The sequence below is a fragment of the Pelodiscus sinensis genome, chromosome 1 (genome assembly GCF_049634645.1).
Source record: "Pelodiscus sinensis isolate JC-2024 chromosome 1, ASM4963464v1, whole genome shotgun sequence".
NCBI lineage: Eukaryota > Metazoa > Chordata > Testudines > Trionychidae > Pelodiscus > Pelodiscus sinensis.
The window spans coordinates 111517888-111534941 of NC_134711.1; the positions used below are offsets into that span (position 1 = coordinate 111517888).

Here is a 17054-nt window from a genome sequence, read left to right on the forward strand (position 1 = left end):
AAAGAGGAAGGGAGAGGCAGTCTTAGAACAGGGTTGTCATAGAGGCTTTTGGGTATAGGTGTCCCAGAATATGGGGTAGTGCACATACCATGATATCACAATCAGTTGGATCATGAACACCACCTACACTATCACTATCCCCAACTATTGGAGCAGCATATATGGATATGACAGTAAAGATTGTACTAGGAATTTTACACCTTGTGCACAGTGGCTACTTTGAATACTCCATGTACTAGACAGCTTTTGCCACAACTGTGGCTTTTCACTTGGTTACTGTATTTTTTCCATCTTATACAATACATTTAAACTCTTCTTCTCAATGGAAGGGGGCAGTTTAATTAGAGAACATGGCCTATGCTAAGTATACTATGTACCTTGAACACCCAGGTCTTGACCTGTGTGTAGAGTTAAGGATAGTGAAACAGTGCTCCACTCAGGAATGTAGGACTTCCCTGAACCACAACCACTTTCACAAAGGCATTCCATCCTTTAAAATGCAAGAGAGGGAGGGATTTTTCCTCAACAACCCAAGTCATAGGGATCATGCAGTGCTGAGTAGAACTACAAACACTCCTTCACAACTGAGTGCCTGTAAGGGAACTGTGGGTTTATACTAACCCCCAGGCCAGACTTGAGTGACAGCTTACTAGCTTGTGAGTCTCAGATCCTAGGATATTCCCAGTCTAATAGCCCCTTGTGAATCTCCTAAACTGCTCCTCTAGAGAATTTTTCCAGAAGCCTAAAGTGCTAAGGCTGGCAGGAGTGCGTTCCTACACTAGAAAATCAGCTATATTGGCTCAGGGTGTCCCCCTCATCCATGTGCTACATCCTTAGAACCCCCATCGCAGGGGCACAGCCTGTTACAATATGATGTACAGGCAGTCCCTGGGTTACATACAGATTCAACTTGCATACAAGATAGGGACAGTAGGTTTGTTCTTAAGTCGGGACTGGTGTCCAGATTCAGCCTGGTGAAACTGATCAGCAGCTGATTCCAGGAAGCTTGGGGCAGAGCGACTCTGCCTCGGGCTTCCTGTAGTCAGCTGCTGGTCAGTTTCAGCAGCGGCTGAATTGACGCCTGGGGCAGAGCAGCTGGTGTCCTGCTGGGATGCTTCAGTAGCGCCGCTCCTCGGTGCTACTGGACCAATGCAGCAGCACCCAAGCTGCTCTGCCCCAGGCATCCTGATTCAGCCACTCCTGAAACTGACCAGCAGTGGCTGAATCAGGTCACCTGGGGCAGAGCAGCTGGGGTGCTGCCGGGTTGGTCCAGTAGCGCCCAGAGCGGCACTGCAGGACCAACCAGTAGCGCCCCAGCTGCTCTACCACAGGCATCCAGAGAAAAGCCTCCGGGGGGGGGTGCACTAGCTGTGCGCCCCCAGCAGACCAGGGAGACGCGGGCGGTGGACCGAGATGCACTGTGGTCCCGCTGCCTGCGTGCTCCACGGCTTTGCTCCACGTTTCCCTGGTCTGCTGGGGGGCTTCCCCCCAGCAGACCAGGGAGACGCGGAGCAGTTTTTCTCACCCTGGAGAAAGCAGGGGGTGAGACCCCGTTCTCTTAGGCGAGAAAAACCCCGTTCGTAATTGCGGATCCGACATGTCGGATCCGAGGAACTCGGGGACTGCCTGTATTAGTTATTAACAGTTGAATTATGCTGGAAGGGTATAACAAGTGGGGCTCCACAGGGGGTCTGTTTTGGGACCAGTTCTGATCACGCTTAATGATTTAGATACAGACAGTCCCCGGGTTACGTACAAGATAGGGACTGTAGGTTTGTTCTTAAGTTGAATCTGTATGTAAGTCGGAACTGGCGTCCAGATTCAGACACTGCTGAAACTGACCGCCAGTTCTGACTTACATACAGAATCAACTTAAGAACCCCAGGCGTCCCCAAGTCAGCTGCTGCTGAAACTGATCAGCAGCTGATTCCAGGAAGCCCGGGGCAGAGCAACTCTGCCTGGGGCTTCCTGTAGTCAGCGCTGGTCAGTTTCAGCAGAAGCTGACTTGGGGACGCCTGGGGCAGAGCAGCTGGGGTGCTGCTGGGTTGCTCCAGTAGCGCCGCTACTGGACCAACCCGGCAGCACCCCATCTGCTCTGCCCCAGGCGTCCTGATTCAGCCGCTGCTGAAACTGACCAGCAGCGGCTGAATCAGGACCTGGGACAGAGCAGCTGGGGTGCTGCCGGGTTGGTCCAGTAGTGCCCAGAGCGGGCGCTGCAGGACCAATGGGTAGCGCCCCAGCTGCTCTGCCCCAGAGTCCAAAACAGAAGCCTGGTCTGCTGGGGGGGGGGGAGGAGCACACTAGCTGCCCCACCCTCCCCAGAAGAGCAGGGACACGGGGAGCAGAGCCTCTGAGGCTTTGCTCTGGCAAAGCCTCAGAGGCAGGGACCCCGACGCGGCTGCGGCTTCAGTCCGGGAGCCTGTGGTCTGCTGGGGACGGTCCCCAGCAGACCACAGGCACCCAGATTGAAGCGGCAGCAGCGGCGGTTCCCCGCGGCTCTGAGGCTTTGCTCTGGCCGGTCTCCAGCAGACCAGGGGCACCGGAGCAGCTTACGAACGGGGCTTTCTCGCCCCGACTTCCGGGGCGAGAGAGCCCCGTTCGTAAGTGCGGATCCGACGTAAGTCAGATCCGCGTAAGTCGGGGACTGCCTGTATTGGCATAGAGGACACTAAAGTTTGCAGATGATATCAAGCTGGGAGAGGCTGCAACTGCTTTGGAGGATAGGGTCAATTCAAAATGATCTAGAGAAACAGTCAGAGGTAAATAGAATGAAGTTTAATAATGACAAATGTAAAGTGCTCCACTTACAAAGGAACAATCCTGTTCTCCATTCTTCCCAGTTAGCATAGCCGGAGGTATGGCGGTATCTGATCAAAAAAGGAATCGGGGGAGCTTCAGTCTGCACCACTGAGCAGGCAGTTAAAAATCCAGTTGGTGGCACAGGAGGTTTCTGGGCTCGAGACAGACTCCTTCACTCAATTGGCTCTGCATGATTCCTGGAAGCAGCCATCAGGTCCCTCTGGGCTCCATGTGGTGTCAGCTGCCATTGGACAGGACCTGGGACCAATGGGAGCTGCAGGGGTGGTGCCTGCAGGCACAATGGCAGCACACAACTAACTTCCACCTAGGGATCACAGGAACTAGAGCAGCACCACCCCTGGTGAAGCCCCCCCAGACCTTGCAGGCCCCAGCCCTGATTCCTTCACCTTCTGCCCCCACAGGTACTCAAGCAATACCAAGTAAATCTGCCATTCATGTGACACTAGATTATGGAAAAACTTCTGAAATATAAAAGCAGCAAAAATAGCTGGGTAGGCAGCAGCCTGCTCCTGCAGAGAGAGCCTGACGTGGTAGCTTGGAAATGTGTGAACTGCCCTGTTCAGCTAAGGAGGGTAACTCCCCTGCCAAGTGATGGTGAGAGACATGTCCAGCTTTTTAACTGTTTGACTGCTGATCAAAGTAAGGGAGAAAGGAGAGGGAGGATTGTGGATCTGCATCATCTGCTGGGAGAAGCATCTCAGTTTCATTTTCACAGTGAGAGTGGATGGCATCAGGGAACTATTCACGCTCCCATGGCCACACTCTGACCCTTGGGGGTAAAGGGCCAGATGCCACCAAGCCTACAGAGCCCAGCTAGCCATTGGGTTCCAACAGGAACAGCAAGGGCCAGGTAAACAGTTCCCTCTTTTGGGCTGGATGCTGCTTCGTCCTCACCAGGAGGCTGGGTACCAGCCCAGGCAGACATCACAGTTCTAGTCAATGGAGAGTCTCAACCTTTTTTTTTTCTCTTCAGTATTGTGAGGTAGGGATAACTGAGATTGACCTATCACAGGGCTCCAGGCATGTGACTCTTGTGTTTCCATCTCACTCTGCTCATGCCCGGGGTGTGTCTGAAACTTCCTGAGAGGGACCCAGGGCCAAAGATCCCAGCAGAGCAAGCACAGTCCTGTTCTGAGCACCTGCACACTCTGCTCTGAGTAGCACCTCACACGGGCAGCGTTTGGATCGTGGGAAGGAACAGAGCCACCAGTTTTTGTCCCAATTCAAGCCTGAGGGAGAACAATGAAGGGGTGTCAGAGGGAGAAATATTCTTTTCTCCCACCCATCCCTTTTAGAGAACATGTCCCGCTTTTCTGAATGGGGGCTGAAAGATGAGAGGGGAGAAAGCTATTCCGGTTGCCCAACCCATTTCTTGTTCTCAAACAAAATGGTTCACTGTCTATCTAAGGCAGGGGCAGGTAAAATACAGCCGGTGGGTTGAATCCATCTCATTGAACTACCAGATCCTGTCTGTAGCCCAGCGAGAGCCAAAGGCGGGCTCCCTGCTTTCCCTAACCACACATGCTCCTCAAAGTGGCTGGTTGCAAGGCCCATGTTCATTTCTCAGCACTAGGAGCTGGGAGCGGGAGAGACCTTGCATGTTTCCCTTGCCCCAGCACAATCTCTCAGCTCCCATTGGCCAGCTTGCAACCTGGAGCAGGAGTACAGGAGGGGGAGCAGAGGATTTTTGGTCAATGGGAGCTGTGAGATTGTGCTGGGTTCAGGACAGTGCATGAAGCCTGCCCTCCACCCCACCTCAGGGCACTTAGAGCAGCACAAGGGCCCTGCAGCTGGATGTTTTAAGTGGCGTGTGGAGACACAGAGGGCAGGGAGCCTGCCTGAGGAACCCGCTGGGATGCTGGCCGGACCACTAAGTAAGTGGCCAGAGATTACACTTGGCACCCCATGCCTCCCTCCCCCCAACATTATGCTCCCCCTACTACACCACTGCCTCATGTCTCAACCTAAACCTCTGTACCTCCACTCTTAGCCTCTCCAAGACCCGGCAACCAAATCCCCTGCCCCAGATCACAAACTCCTCCTCGGTCCTGGACCCAATACCTGTCCAAGATCAGAAGCCCCTCTTTCGCCCATACTCCCTCCCAGACCCTCTCCAGCTCCCCAGTTCTATACCCAGCACCCCAGGTCTATACTCTGAGCTCCCTTCTGCACCCAACCTCCATCCTAGACCCTGTACCTCATCCATGCACATCATGGGAGAATGCAACTCTTGACCACCTACCACATTCTTGGAATGCCCCCCCTCCTCCAAAATTATAGGCCACTCATCCTTTAATGTGTTTTTAGGGTCCTGATTGCCAGAGTATGTGAGCACTTCAGACAACAACTATAAAGCCCAGAAGTCCTGTTACCCCCACTGTGCATAGGGGAACTGAGAGGCTAAGTGACTTGCCCAAGTCACACAGGAGGTAGAAAAGTGGATAAAATTGAACTTAGCTCAAATCCTAGGCTAGTGCCCTAAACCCTGGAGAAAACTACCAATCTTTAGAGTGCCACTCTGTGGTACAGTGTCTGGTTTTTACTTTGAAACTGGCCAACATGCAGAGGAAGCAGGCGCATGGCTCTCTGCAACCTCACCCCCAGAGATGGTTTATATTTGGCAGGGATTTATTTTTTCTAGCTTTGTCAAAATAAAAGTTGAAGCTCTGTTTCAATATGTTCCCCTTTCCTCTCCCTTTCACCATTAGAAAAGGCAATGGAAGTCAAGTGCTTTTTAAGTCTTACTGGTGCTTTTATCCATTCTCACTAGCAACTGTTTCAAGGCAGGCTGTGGAATCAAAGTGAGTTCAGCTGGGTGGCAGCAAACGACCCAGGCAGGGTAATTGGAATCACCTATGGTGAAGATCTCACGCCCAAACTTTGCCGTCCCCAAGGGATTTCTATTCTCTTATTGGTCAGAGAAGTGGAAGCCTTCTTTTCATTGGCTCCCTCTGAACTGTCAGTCCTGAGTGTTTCACCCCCTACACTTAAAGCACGACATCACCAAATGTGTATAAAATCCTGCCAGATGGTAAGGAGAGTAAGGCAGTGTCTGGAGTACTGAGAAAGGTTAGTGGGGTGTTGTGGGACTTGTTAGTAACAGGGCTTTTTGTTTCTATAATTCCCTGGTTAGGGCTGTGTAGTCATGCTGCTAAGAAAGTTTGGATGTGGGGCTGTGTTTAGATTATTAAGATGCTGCAAGCAGAATGTGGTTTGGAAAGCAGAGTCTGGGATGCTTAATAATGTTTGCTGACTAAAAGCCCCTGCTTTGGTGAAGGACAGTATCAGATCAAGTTTCATTTTCATACCAGTAAGTGCTGATTACTAGATGTAGTAGTAATTATGTACTTGCTGCCTTCCATGGGCTTATTAAAGTAGAACATTTTCTATGGCTCAGTGATATGAGACAGAATTCTCCTGCTTTGTCCTTATCTTTAGCAGAACTGAAATGCTTTTAAGAAGCAGTGACCGTGTATGTACTAAAGAGCAAATATTTCTCTAAAGAGGGGCTCCTTGTTAATCTGTAGGTGGGATGGCCATTTTGTTGTCACTTCATGGAGCAGAACAACCTTCTTGGCTCTGAGTGCTGTAAGTCCAGTGATAGTTACGGCTTGTAATGTAGCCTTTCTTTGCCTTGTCTCAGGCCTATCTGACTAGACCATGACTTCTAATGGAAAAGACACCAATATGTCTGCTCCAGAGCACAGGGAGGAGGAGCAACAGGTGGGTATTTTCTCTTCAGCCTCACTGTTCTGTCTGCATGTTGAACCATACAGTTGGCTGTTGATTAATAGCAGGCTCCACACATGGATACCTTGGTGGATGTTTTGTTTGTTTTGACTTTTGATCTAGTGTCATCACTCCAATGTCAGAAGCAGTTCTTTAGCCCTCCTGCTCTACAGCCTTTCACACCATCATATAATCTTTTGATTGGGGGGGGGGGGGGGGGCAAACATAGTCAAGGGTATAACCACTTGACGAAGCAATGGGTCAGCTCCAGGACAGGCCCTTGCTTCCCTGACTGCATTGTTCTCCCCCTTGCCTCACTAGAATGTCCTGAAGAGGGTGGCCAATCTCCCTGTGGTCAGCACTGCCTGTGACCTGGCTGCCACGGCCTACACCTCCACCAAGGAGAGCCATCCCTATGTGAAGTCTCTCTGTGACATGGCAGAGAAGGGAGTGACCTCCCTAACCAGTGTTGCAGCCAGCACTGAACAGCCAGCTCCACCTGCACTTGAACCTCAGGGTGAGTAAAGTCTGTAACTGTCTGAAGCAGAGATTTCTATGTGTGTGTGTATGACAAAATCTCTTGACCATAGGGTCTCAAGATCAAAGACCTGCAGCACTAGAGGCAGGTAGCAGTGGGGCTAATGTGACTGTAGGAATGATTGAGCAGCCCTGAGATACTAGAAGCAGGTGTTTCTAATGACTGGTAGGAACATGCAGCCATATCCACTACTGCCGGGTGGTGAAGATTCATGTTCAGCAATTGCTCAATGGGAACACAAATGACCATCCTTACTCATTCCCTTCATGAGATCACTTCATTGAACCTTTTAGAGCAAAGGTGTTGTAAACCTCTGGGTGCCTGCCAGAGGGCTGAGCTGGAGATCAGTTAGTGCTTGACTATGGAGTGAGACCTTTACACTCAGTCTTACAGCTTTGGAGACTGTCCAGGACGAGCATCCTTACACAAGGAAATCTCTTAGCCTGGGGCAGGGGGAGGCAATCACTGCACTGGGAAGATGGGGAAATCCCCTGGTAAACTGAGATTAGTTGCAAGTGTCAATGTGCAGCTTCTTCATCCCTAACTCTTGCTGCCTTGTGACGTGAGCCAGATGCTGCTTTGCAGTAGCAAAACTGACCGTTAAGGAAACTACGTCCTGGGGTCTCTTCCTACAGAAGCAACAGGAACGGAGTTGGCTTCTGAAGTACCAGACAAAGTGGAGGAGAATCTACCAACCCTTCAAGAGACGGCTGAGAAGGTAACTCACCCCACACAGTGACATGGCCAGGGCTTAGACAAGCAATACTGCTCTGCTTCCTCCAGCAAAAGGCCGTGCCACCACTTTCAGCATGAGGTGGTATCTAGTCTGGTGTAGAGCTTGACAGCAAGATGTAGGGTGAACCGATGCCCTTTTAAAAATGGGACTGTCCTGTCTTTGGTTTTCCTATCTCTCCCTCCATCAATACTGGTGGATTTTCTTCCTGGCAGGATCCCTGTTCCTCAGCTGCCTGTGTGCCAGGTCTGGGCGGGGGCAGGGCATGAATCCAGTAGCTTTTGCATACCACAGAAACCTGATAAGGTTGTTGGCAGAGCAAAGCGGTAGCAGGTGAAGCCAGGCTGCTTGTCCATCAGCCGAGCCCGTGCTGTGCCATCCCTTAGAGGCAGGGCCCTGCCATCCCATTTGACTTCTGGCTGAGCACTGCAAGGTGCAGCCTCTGGTGGAAGAGGGCAGGCAGCACTTAGTTGTGTGATGCTGCTGCTCAACAGTTGGCCCTTTACATGCTTCCCCTTATTGCTATCCTCCAGGTTGTGCCCCTTCTCCACTGCTGAGGCTGGGCAAAGAGCCACCCCTGGTCTGAGTGCTCAGCTTGCAAGTATGGTTGGCAGGTTCTTGTTCCAGGGCCTTCCTGGAAAACCCTGTAGTTCAGAGTCCTGGCCAGGAGGAGCCAAGCCTTGTGGGCATCACTCTCACTGCACTCCCATAGGGAAGCTTTTTGTCCATCAGCCAAGCTGTAGAGTGGCAGGAGGAAGTGATTTCCAGTCTGGTCATGACCCTAACCCCAGAGGTGCCACACGGCTCTAGATGAGGCGCAGCATCCTCTTCACCCACCTCCCCTCACACTGGGTCCTGTCCCAAGGGAGTGTGGGACTGTTGCATCCTCTGGGTACTTGCCACTGCTGAGCCTCTCTGGCCAGGTTTGCTGAAGCCTCTGCAGCCTGGTTTTCTCAGCTCTGGTGCTCAACACCTCAGGGCTTAACACCCTCCTGCCTGTGCTACAGCCTGTGGACCAATGGCATCTGGGTGAGGTCAGTGGCAGCTGCACCTCCAGGTTGCTGCTGGCTCCTCAGTACAGTGCAAGCAAGAAGACAAGCTGCTTTGAGCTACAGAGGAGGGTGGGGAGAGGATGAGTTCTTCCAGGATGCAGGCTAGGTCATCCCTTCCCTCCTCCCCAGGAGCTGAATCTCCAGGCCCTTCCCACCGTAGAAGGTGGCGGCTGGTCACACTGGAGTGAGTACTGAAGGATATCCTGGCAGGAGGGGCCAAATAACCCTGTGCCAACCATGTACTAGCTTGAAGACAAAGCAGCATGTCTTGGGAGGAATGGGTTGGTCCCTAGAGGCCACACCAGGAACGGAGGGTGGAGATGGCTGGGCTGGGAAGGTCTCCTCATGTCACCACCCACCATACCATGTGACAGATGCATGGGAGATTCACCTCTCCCTGTATGAATCATAAAGATAAGGTTTAAAAAAATCCAAGCTACATTTTTTTTAAACATGGACTCTGTAAACTGCATGTTTGACATCTGCACCTAATGGGTCTCATAACTCACTTGAAGGAGTAATCACAATTTTACCAGGTATTCATATGTCTGACTTCTGGAGCTGAGCAGATGGTAATCCACTGCTTGGACTTCAATCCCTCGATCCATATGGGGTTTTTATTGCTCTGAATTACTGATCATACCTTGCTGAATCTTTCCCTCTAGGCCATGTCTGACACACTGACAGATGTCAAGGAGAGCATGACCAGAGTGGTGGACATGACCAGGGAGGCCATGCAGGATGGTATGAAGACCACCAGATCAGTGGTGGCAGAGGGCATGAGCACCGTTGGGGAGTCGAGAATGGGCCAACTGGCCGTAAGTGGGATGGAAGCCATGCTGGAGAAATCTGAAGCGCTCTTGGATCACTACCTCCCCATGACTGAGGACGAACTAGGTCAGAGCACAGGAATGATGGGGCAAATTTCTTTGAAAAAGCAGGGTCACTCTCCCTCTGGTCCAACCTCCCCTAGGTGTCTCAGTCTTGTCCTACAGTAACTTCATATTGTAATGCTCATGCCTCAGCTTTGCATTGGTGGGCATGTACCCAGATTAAATGACAAGATGGTCCTGGAGGGGAAGCATGAGACAGATGGGGGAAGAATAGACTTCATCCAAATGCTCAAAACCAGGCTTGGTGGTCTTTAGTGGAGTTAGTAATAGAGATGTAGCAGTGTTAGTCTGGTCTTGCTGAAACAAGACTGGACTATGCAGCACGTTAAAGACTGTCTTGTTTTAGTGGGGTTAACTATTGCTCCTCTTAAAGGCTGAGGTTACTTCCATGGTATTAAAAGGTGCTAGGAAGCTCTCGTTCCAAGAGTTCGGGGTAGGACAGTGCAACTTGTGCTCCTTCCCCCAACATCTAATCTGAACAACCTTCCCTCTAGCGGAACTTGCGGAATCCGTGGAAGGGGCTGAAGTGTCTGCGGCACAACCACAAGAGCATCGCAGCTACTTTGTGCGTCTGGGTTCCCTGTCCACCAAACTCCGCCAGCGCGCCTACCGCTATTCCCTGGACAAGATGAGACGCACCAGCCACAGCATCAGTGAGGCGCTTTCCCAGCTTCAACAAACCATGGGACTGGTAAGGAATTGCCAACTTCTTGAGGCCGGACTCTTCTGACAAAATCAGAAAGCAGCCGGCCTCTGATTCCCTTCCCTGCCTTAAGGGGAGCATATGAAGAGGGAAGACTTCAACTCCCTCCTTCTGGACCAGGGCTCAATGAGGCTGTGTGCAATGACTAGATCTCTTCTTGCTGCATTTGAGCATCCCCATCTGAGGGCTGGCAAATGACAAATGCTGACATGTGCTGTTGTAACTTAACTCTTCATCCAGATTGAACACCTCAAGGAAGGTGTGACACTACAAGATGTCCAGGAGACGTTCCAGCACGTGTGGCTGAACTGGAGCAGAAAGCAGGCAAAAGGCAGTGAGATCACAGACGTGCCCAACACAGAGGTAGGTGCTTGGCTTGCCCATCTGACTAGAAGTTAGATAGTATTCTGGTCCTGATGTATTTTGAGCAGCTGTTCCTCCAAGGAACCTTGAGTCATCTCTAGGGCCTCTCAAGACTGACAATCCTGAGCATAACGAAGACTTACTTCCTTAGATATCCTTAAGTTGGTCATATGAGCAAACTGTGCAGATAGGTGTTAAGTTACTAGCTTAGCTATGTGCATGCTTAGCTTAACCCCACTACAACCTAATATTGTGGATTGTGTGAAAAGGGGTTTCCCGGACATACCTCTCAGTTACATGGCTTATGGACTGCAGTGGTGATCCAAGAGCTCCTTAATTTATCTAATGGAGCCAGACTGCTCCTTCCCTTCCTCCAGAAGAAGGCATGCTGTTGCTAGTGGGCTTTCCATCAGACCTTGCTGGTTACTGGCATGGTGAACCCGACTGCAGGAGGTAGCAGTGAGTCTGATGCCTTTTGTGTGAGGAACATAACATACAGCTGCTTGTCTCTCCACCAGGTGGAGTCTGAGACTCTGGCCATGTCCCGCAGCATTTTCCAGCAGCTGCAGGATGCCTACTGGGTGCTAGTATCCAGCATTCAAGGTCTCCCCGCCAACCTTCAGGACAAGGTGCGACAGATGTCCCACAACATGGGAGAGCTCCATGCTTCCTTCTCCACTGCCAGCTCCTTCCAGGATCTCTCCAGCAGCCTCCTGACCCAGAGCCAGGAGATGGTGACCAAGGCCCAGGAATATGTGGATGAGCTGATGGCGTACGTGATGCAGGATACGCCTCTGTCTTGGATTGTGGGACCCTTTGCCCCATTGGGGAAGGGCTCTGCAGATTCCCTGGCACCACAAAATCAGGAAACTGACGCTAAGGAGACAGAAGTTGTAGTGGCATCAGAGTCTAAGGAGCCTTGAGCTGGAAATCATTTCAGCTTGGAAGCCTGAGGGCAGAGTTCCTCCATATCTGCCAATTCAGTCTCCTTTGCATTCATGTACACTAGCCCTGTATGGCCTGCCGAAGTAGGCTAACACCAGGAATCCCTGTGCTTGGATGTCTGCAACTTCTGGCAGGGTGACTAGTCCTCCTGCTAGATAGTAATGAATAATGTACTTCAGCAGGTTACCTGCTCCTGTGTCTCTTGGCTCACATGCCTAAATCTGAAGGAAGGGGTCTGGCAAAGTAATAACTTAGACAAAAGAACCATATGCTGCTCGGGCTTCAGAACCTAGTGTGTTGTGGATGTTAGAATGTAGATTTCTTATCTTTATATTGGTTTGTACTTACTACCACTCTGTCTTCAAAATAAAATGTCACTGCATTTGAATAGTCTCGTCTTCTCATGTCTAAGTGTCTTCCAGGTCTATAGTAGGTGATCTGTGCACAGACTAGTCCTACTGTAGACATCCTCATTTTTCAGTAGCAGAAACTGCTGTTAGTGGGGCGGACACTTAATCTCACTTCCCAGGCTTGTTTCATACCAATAACCAAATTTAGAACTTCAGAAATTAAGGCTCTAGATCAACTACTCCCCTTTAAACAGGCGGCAGCTTATTGCTAAAATTGGAACAAATTGTTAATATTTCTTTCATTTCACATGCCTTAGAATGGCACTTGGTTTTCAGGAAGCAGCCTCGGAAAGTAAATACCTACAAGTAAGCTAAAGACTACTTTAACCAGCTTCACTAGCTGGATTGCTCCAACAGGCATGTGTGGGGGTGTGGCTTTTTTACCAAAAGAAGGGGGAGAGGCAGTCTCAGAACAGGGTTGTCATAGAGGCTTTTGGGTATAGGTGTCCCAGAATATGGGATTGTGATATCATGGCACATGCACTATCAGTTGGATCATGAACACCACCTACCCAATCGCTACCCCATTAACTATTGGAGCAGCATATATGGATATGACAGTAAAGATTGTACTAGGAATTTTACACCTTGTGCACAGTGGCTACTCTGAATACTCCATGTACTATGCAGCTTTTTCCACAACTGTGGCATTTCACTTGGCTACTGTATTTTTCCTAGCCTATGCAATACATTTTTTTTTTAAAATCTTTCCTTCTCTAAAGAAGGGGGCAGTTTAATTAGAGAACATGGCCTATGCTAAGTATACCACATAGTTTGAATGCCTTGGCCTTCATGGGTTTTTTAGGGATAGTGAGACAGTGCTCCACTCAGCAATGTAGGCCTTCCCTGAACAACAACCAATTTCACAAAGGGGTTTAATCCTTTAAAATGCAAGAAATAAAAAATGGAGGGATTTTTTTTCAACAACCCAGGTCATAGGGATTGTGCAGTGCTGAGTAGAACTACAAACACTCATTCACAACTGAATGCCTGTAAGTGAACTTAGGGTTTATACTAACTCCAAGCCAAACTTGAGTGACAGAGAGCTTACTAGCTCATGCGTCTCAGATCCTAGGCTATTCCCAGTCCTAATAGTCCCTTTATGAATCTCCTAAACTGCTCCTCTAGAGAGAATTGTTCCAGGAGCCTAAAGTGCTAAGGCTGGCATGAGTGCGTTCCTACACTAGAAAATCAGTTATATTGACTGATGGTGTCCCTCATATACATGTGCTTTATCTCTGGAATCCCCATAGCAGGGGCACATTCTGTTACATTATGATCTATTAGTATTAACAGTTCAGTCACTGTGGAAGGGCATAACAAGTGGGATTCCACAGGGGTCTGTTTTGGGACCAGTTCTGTTCATGCTTAATGATTTAGATATTGGCCTAGAGTAGTGGTCTCCAACCTTTTTAAACACGAGATCACTTTTTGAATTTAAGTGCAATCCAAGATCTGCCTCATCTATAAGTATCCTTGCCCCCTTCCTTCCTGCCTCTGCTCCCTTTATCCTCCCTCTCTTGCCTATCCTCACTCATTTTCATCAGCCTGGGACAGAGGGTTGGGGGTGCAGGCTTTGGTCTTGGATTAAGGGATCTGTAGTGCGTGAAGGGCTCTGAGCTGCTCTTGGGGCAGGCAGGTGGACCTAGGAGGGGGTTCTAGGTGCAGGCATTGGGAGGGTATGTGGGTGCAGGGGTGCTCAGAGCTAAGATAAGGGCTTGGGTACAGGAGGGAGTTCATGACTGGGGTAGGAGTTAGGGATGTGTGCTCCGTTTTGGCATTGCTGGTGGCTCCTGGATGGTGGTGCAGTGGAGCTAAGACAGGCTCGCCTTTGCCCTGAAACACTCCCTAAAGCAGCAAGAAAACTCCATTCCTGGTCCTGTTGTGCCCCCCTCTGCTCCATGGAGAAAGGATACAGAATGGTATAGGGGGAACCCTGACACCAGCACCCGTATTTTCCCTCCCCTACCCTGCACAGAAAGCAGGCGGAGGGGCAGCTCCAAGGCAAAGGGCAGGACATGCGCATCAGTGGGATGAAGGCAATTTAATTGCTGGCACTTGATAGCTTCTTGGCCAAACCAGTCAAGATCACCTGACAGAGGCTAAAAGATCTACCAGTAGATCCCAATCTACTGGTTGGTGACCACTGGCATAGACAGTACGCTAATTAAGTTTGCAGATGATACCAAGCTGGGAGGGGCTGCAACTGCTCTGAAGGATAGAGTCAATTCAAAATGATCTAGAGAAACAGTCTGAGGTAAATAGGATGAAGTTTAATAAGGACAAATGCAAAGTGCTCCACTTACGAAGGAACAATCCTGTTCTCCATTCCTCCCAGTTAGGGGAGCCAGGTGTATGGTGATTACAACCAGCGTATCTGATCAAAAAAGGAATCGGGGGAGCTTCAGTCTGCACCACTGAGCAGGCAGTTAAAAATCCAGTTGGTGGCACAGGAGGTTTCTGGGCTCGAGACAGACTCCTTCACTCACTTGGCTCTGCATGATTCCTGGAAGCAGCCATCAGGTCCCTCTGGGCTCCATGTGGTGTCAGCTGCCATTGGACAGGACCTGGGACCAATGGGAGCTGCAGGGGCGGTGCCTGCAGGTACAATGGCAGCACACAACCAACTTCCAGCTAGGGATCACAGGAACGAAAGCAGCACCACCCCCAGACCTTGCAGGCTCCAGCCCTGATTGCTTCACCTTCTGCCCCCACAGGTACTCAAGCAATACCAAGTAAATCTGCCATTCATGTGACACTAGATTATGGAAAAACTTCTGAAATATAAAAGGAGCAAAAATAGCTGGGTAGGCAGCAGCCTGCTCCTGCAGAGAGAGCCTGACATGGTAGCTTGGAAATGTGTGAACTGCCCTGTTCAGCTAAGGGGGGTAAATCCCCTGCCAAGTGATGGTGAGAGACATGTCCAGGTTTTTAACTGTTTGACTGCTGATCAAAGTAAGGGAGAAAGGAGAGGGAGGATTGTGGATCTGCATCATCTGCTGGGAGAAGCATCTCAGTTTCATTTTCACAGTGAGAGTGGATGGCATCAGGGAACTATTCACGCTCCCATGGCCACACTCTGACCCTTGGGGGTAAAGGGCCAGATGCCACCAAGCCTACAGAGCCCAGCTAGCCATTGCCCTGCTGAAGTCAAGGGAGGATGGGTGGGTGGGCAAACAACAGGAACAGCAAGGGCCAGGTAAACAGTTCCCTCTTTTGGGCTGGATGCTGCTTCACCCTCTACAGGAGGCTGGGTACCAGCCCAGGCAGACATCACAGTTCTAGTCAATGAATAGTCTCAAGCTTTTTTTTGCAGTTTTATGAGGTAGAGATAGCTGAGATTGACCTAATCACATGACTGGGCTCCAGGCATGTGACTCTTGTGTCTCCCTCTCACTCTGCTCATGCCCGGGGTGTGTCTGAAACTTCCTGAGAGGGACCCAAAGCCAAAGATCCCAGCAGAGCAAGCACAGTCCTGTCCTGAGCACCTGCACAGTCTGCTCTGAGTAGCACCTCACACGGGCAGGGCTTGGATCGTGGGAAGGGACAGAGCCACCAGTTTTTGTCCCAATTCAAGCCTGAGGGAGAACAATGAAGGGGTGTCAGAGGGAGAAATATTCTTTTCTCCCACCGATCCCCTTAAGGCAACATGTCCCGCTTTTCTGAATGGGGGCTGAAAGAGGAGAGGGGAGAAAGCTATTCCGGTTGCCCAACCCACTTCTTGTTCTCAAACAAAATGGTTCACTGTCTATTTAAGGCAGGGGCAGGTAAAATACAGCCAGTGGGTTGAATCCATCTCATTGAACTACCAGATCCTGTCTGTAGCCCAGCGAGAGCCGGCGGGCTCCCTGCTTTCCCTAACCACACATGCTCCTCAAAGTGGCTGGTTGCAAGGCCCATGTTCATTTCTCAGCACTAGGAGCTGGGAGGGGGAGAGACCTTGCATGCTGCCCCTGCACCTGCCCTGGCACAATCTCTCAGCTCCCTTTGGCCAGCTTGCAACCTGGAGCAGGAGTATAGGAGAGGGAGCAGAGAATTTTTGGTCAATGGGAGCTGTGAGATTGTGCTGGGTTCAGGACAGTGCATGAAGCCTGCCCTCCACCCCACCTCAGGGCACTTAGAGCAGCACAAGGGCCCTGCAGCTGGATGTTTTAAGTGGCATGTGGAGACACAGAGGGCAGGGAGCCTGCCTGAGGAACCTGCTGGGTTGCTGGCCAGACCACTAAGTAAGTGGCCAGAGATTACACTTGGCACCCCATGCCTCCCTCCCCCCAACATTATGCTCCCCCTACTACACCACTGCCTCATGTCTCAACCCAAACCTCTGTACCTCCACTCCTCCACTCTTAGCCTCTCCAAGACCCGGCACCCAAATCCCCTGCCCCAGATCACAAACTCCTCCTGGGTCCTGGACCCAATACCTGTCCAAGATCACAAGCCCCTCCTTCGCCCATACTCCCTCCGAGACCCTCTCCAGCTCCCCAGTTCTATACCCAGCACCCCAGTTCTATACCCTGAGCTCCCTTCTGCACCCAACCTCCATCCCAGACCCTGTACCTCATCCATGCAACCCTTGACCACTTATCACATTCTTGGAATGTCCCCCCTCCTCCAAAATTATAGGCCACTCATCCTTTAATGTGATTTAAGGTCCTGATTGCCAAAGTATCTGAGCACTTCAGACAACCACTATAAAGCCCAGAAGTCCTGTTACCCCCACTGTGCATAGGGGAACTGAGAGGCTAAGTGACTTGCCCAAGGTCACACGGGAGGCAGAAGAGTGGATAAAACTGAACTTAGCTCAAATCCTAGGCTAGTGCCCTAAACCCTGGAGAAAACTACCAATCTTTAGAGTGCCACTCTGTGGT

At 50.6% G+C, this 17054-nt stretch overlaps 1 protein-coding gene across 1 annotated transcript; it reads left to right on the forward strand.

Moving 5' to 3' along the window:
- The first annotated feature begins 5821 nt into the window (after positions 1 to 5821).
- LOC142818337 (perilipin-3-like) lies at positions 5822 to 12164 on the forward strand. The gene is made up of 8 exons (XM_075897387.1): positions 5822 to 5889; positions 6464 to 6543; positions 6871 to 7066; positions 7723 to 7805; positions 9538 to 9769; positions 10260 to 10456; positions 10709 to 10831; positions 11350 to 12164. The coding sequence occupies exons 2-8, from the start codon at positions 6481 to 6483 to the stop codon at positions 11752 to 11754; spliced, it is 1299 nt and encodes a 432-aa protein (XP_075753502.1). The 5' UTR covers positions 5822 to 5889; positions 6464 to 6480; the 3' UTR covers positions 11755 to 12164.
- The last annotated feature ends 4890 nt before the right edge of the window (positions 12165 to 17054 follow it).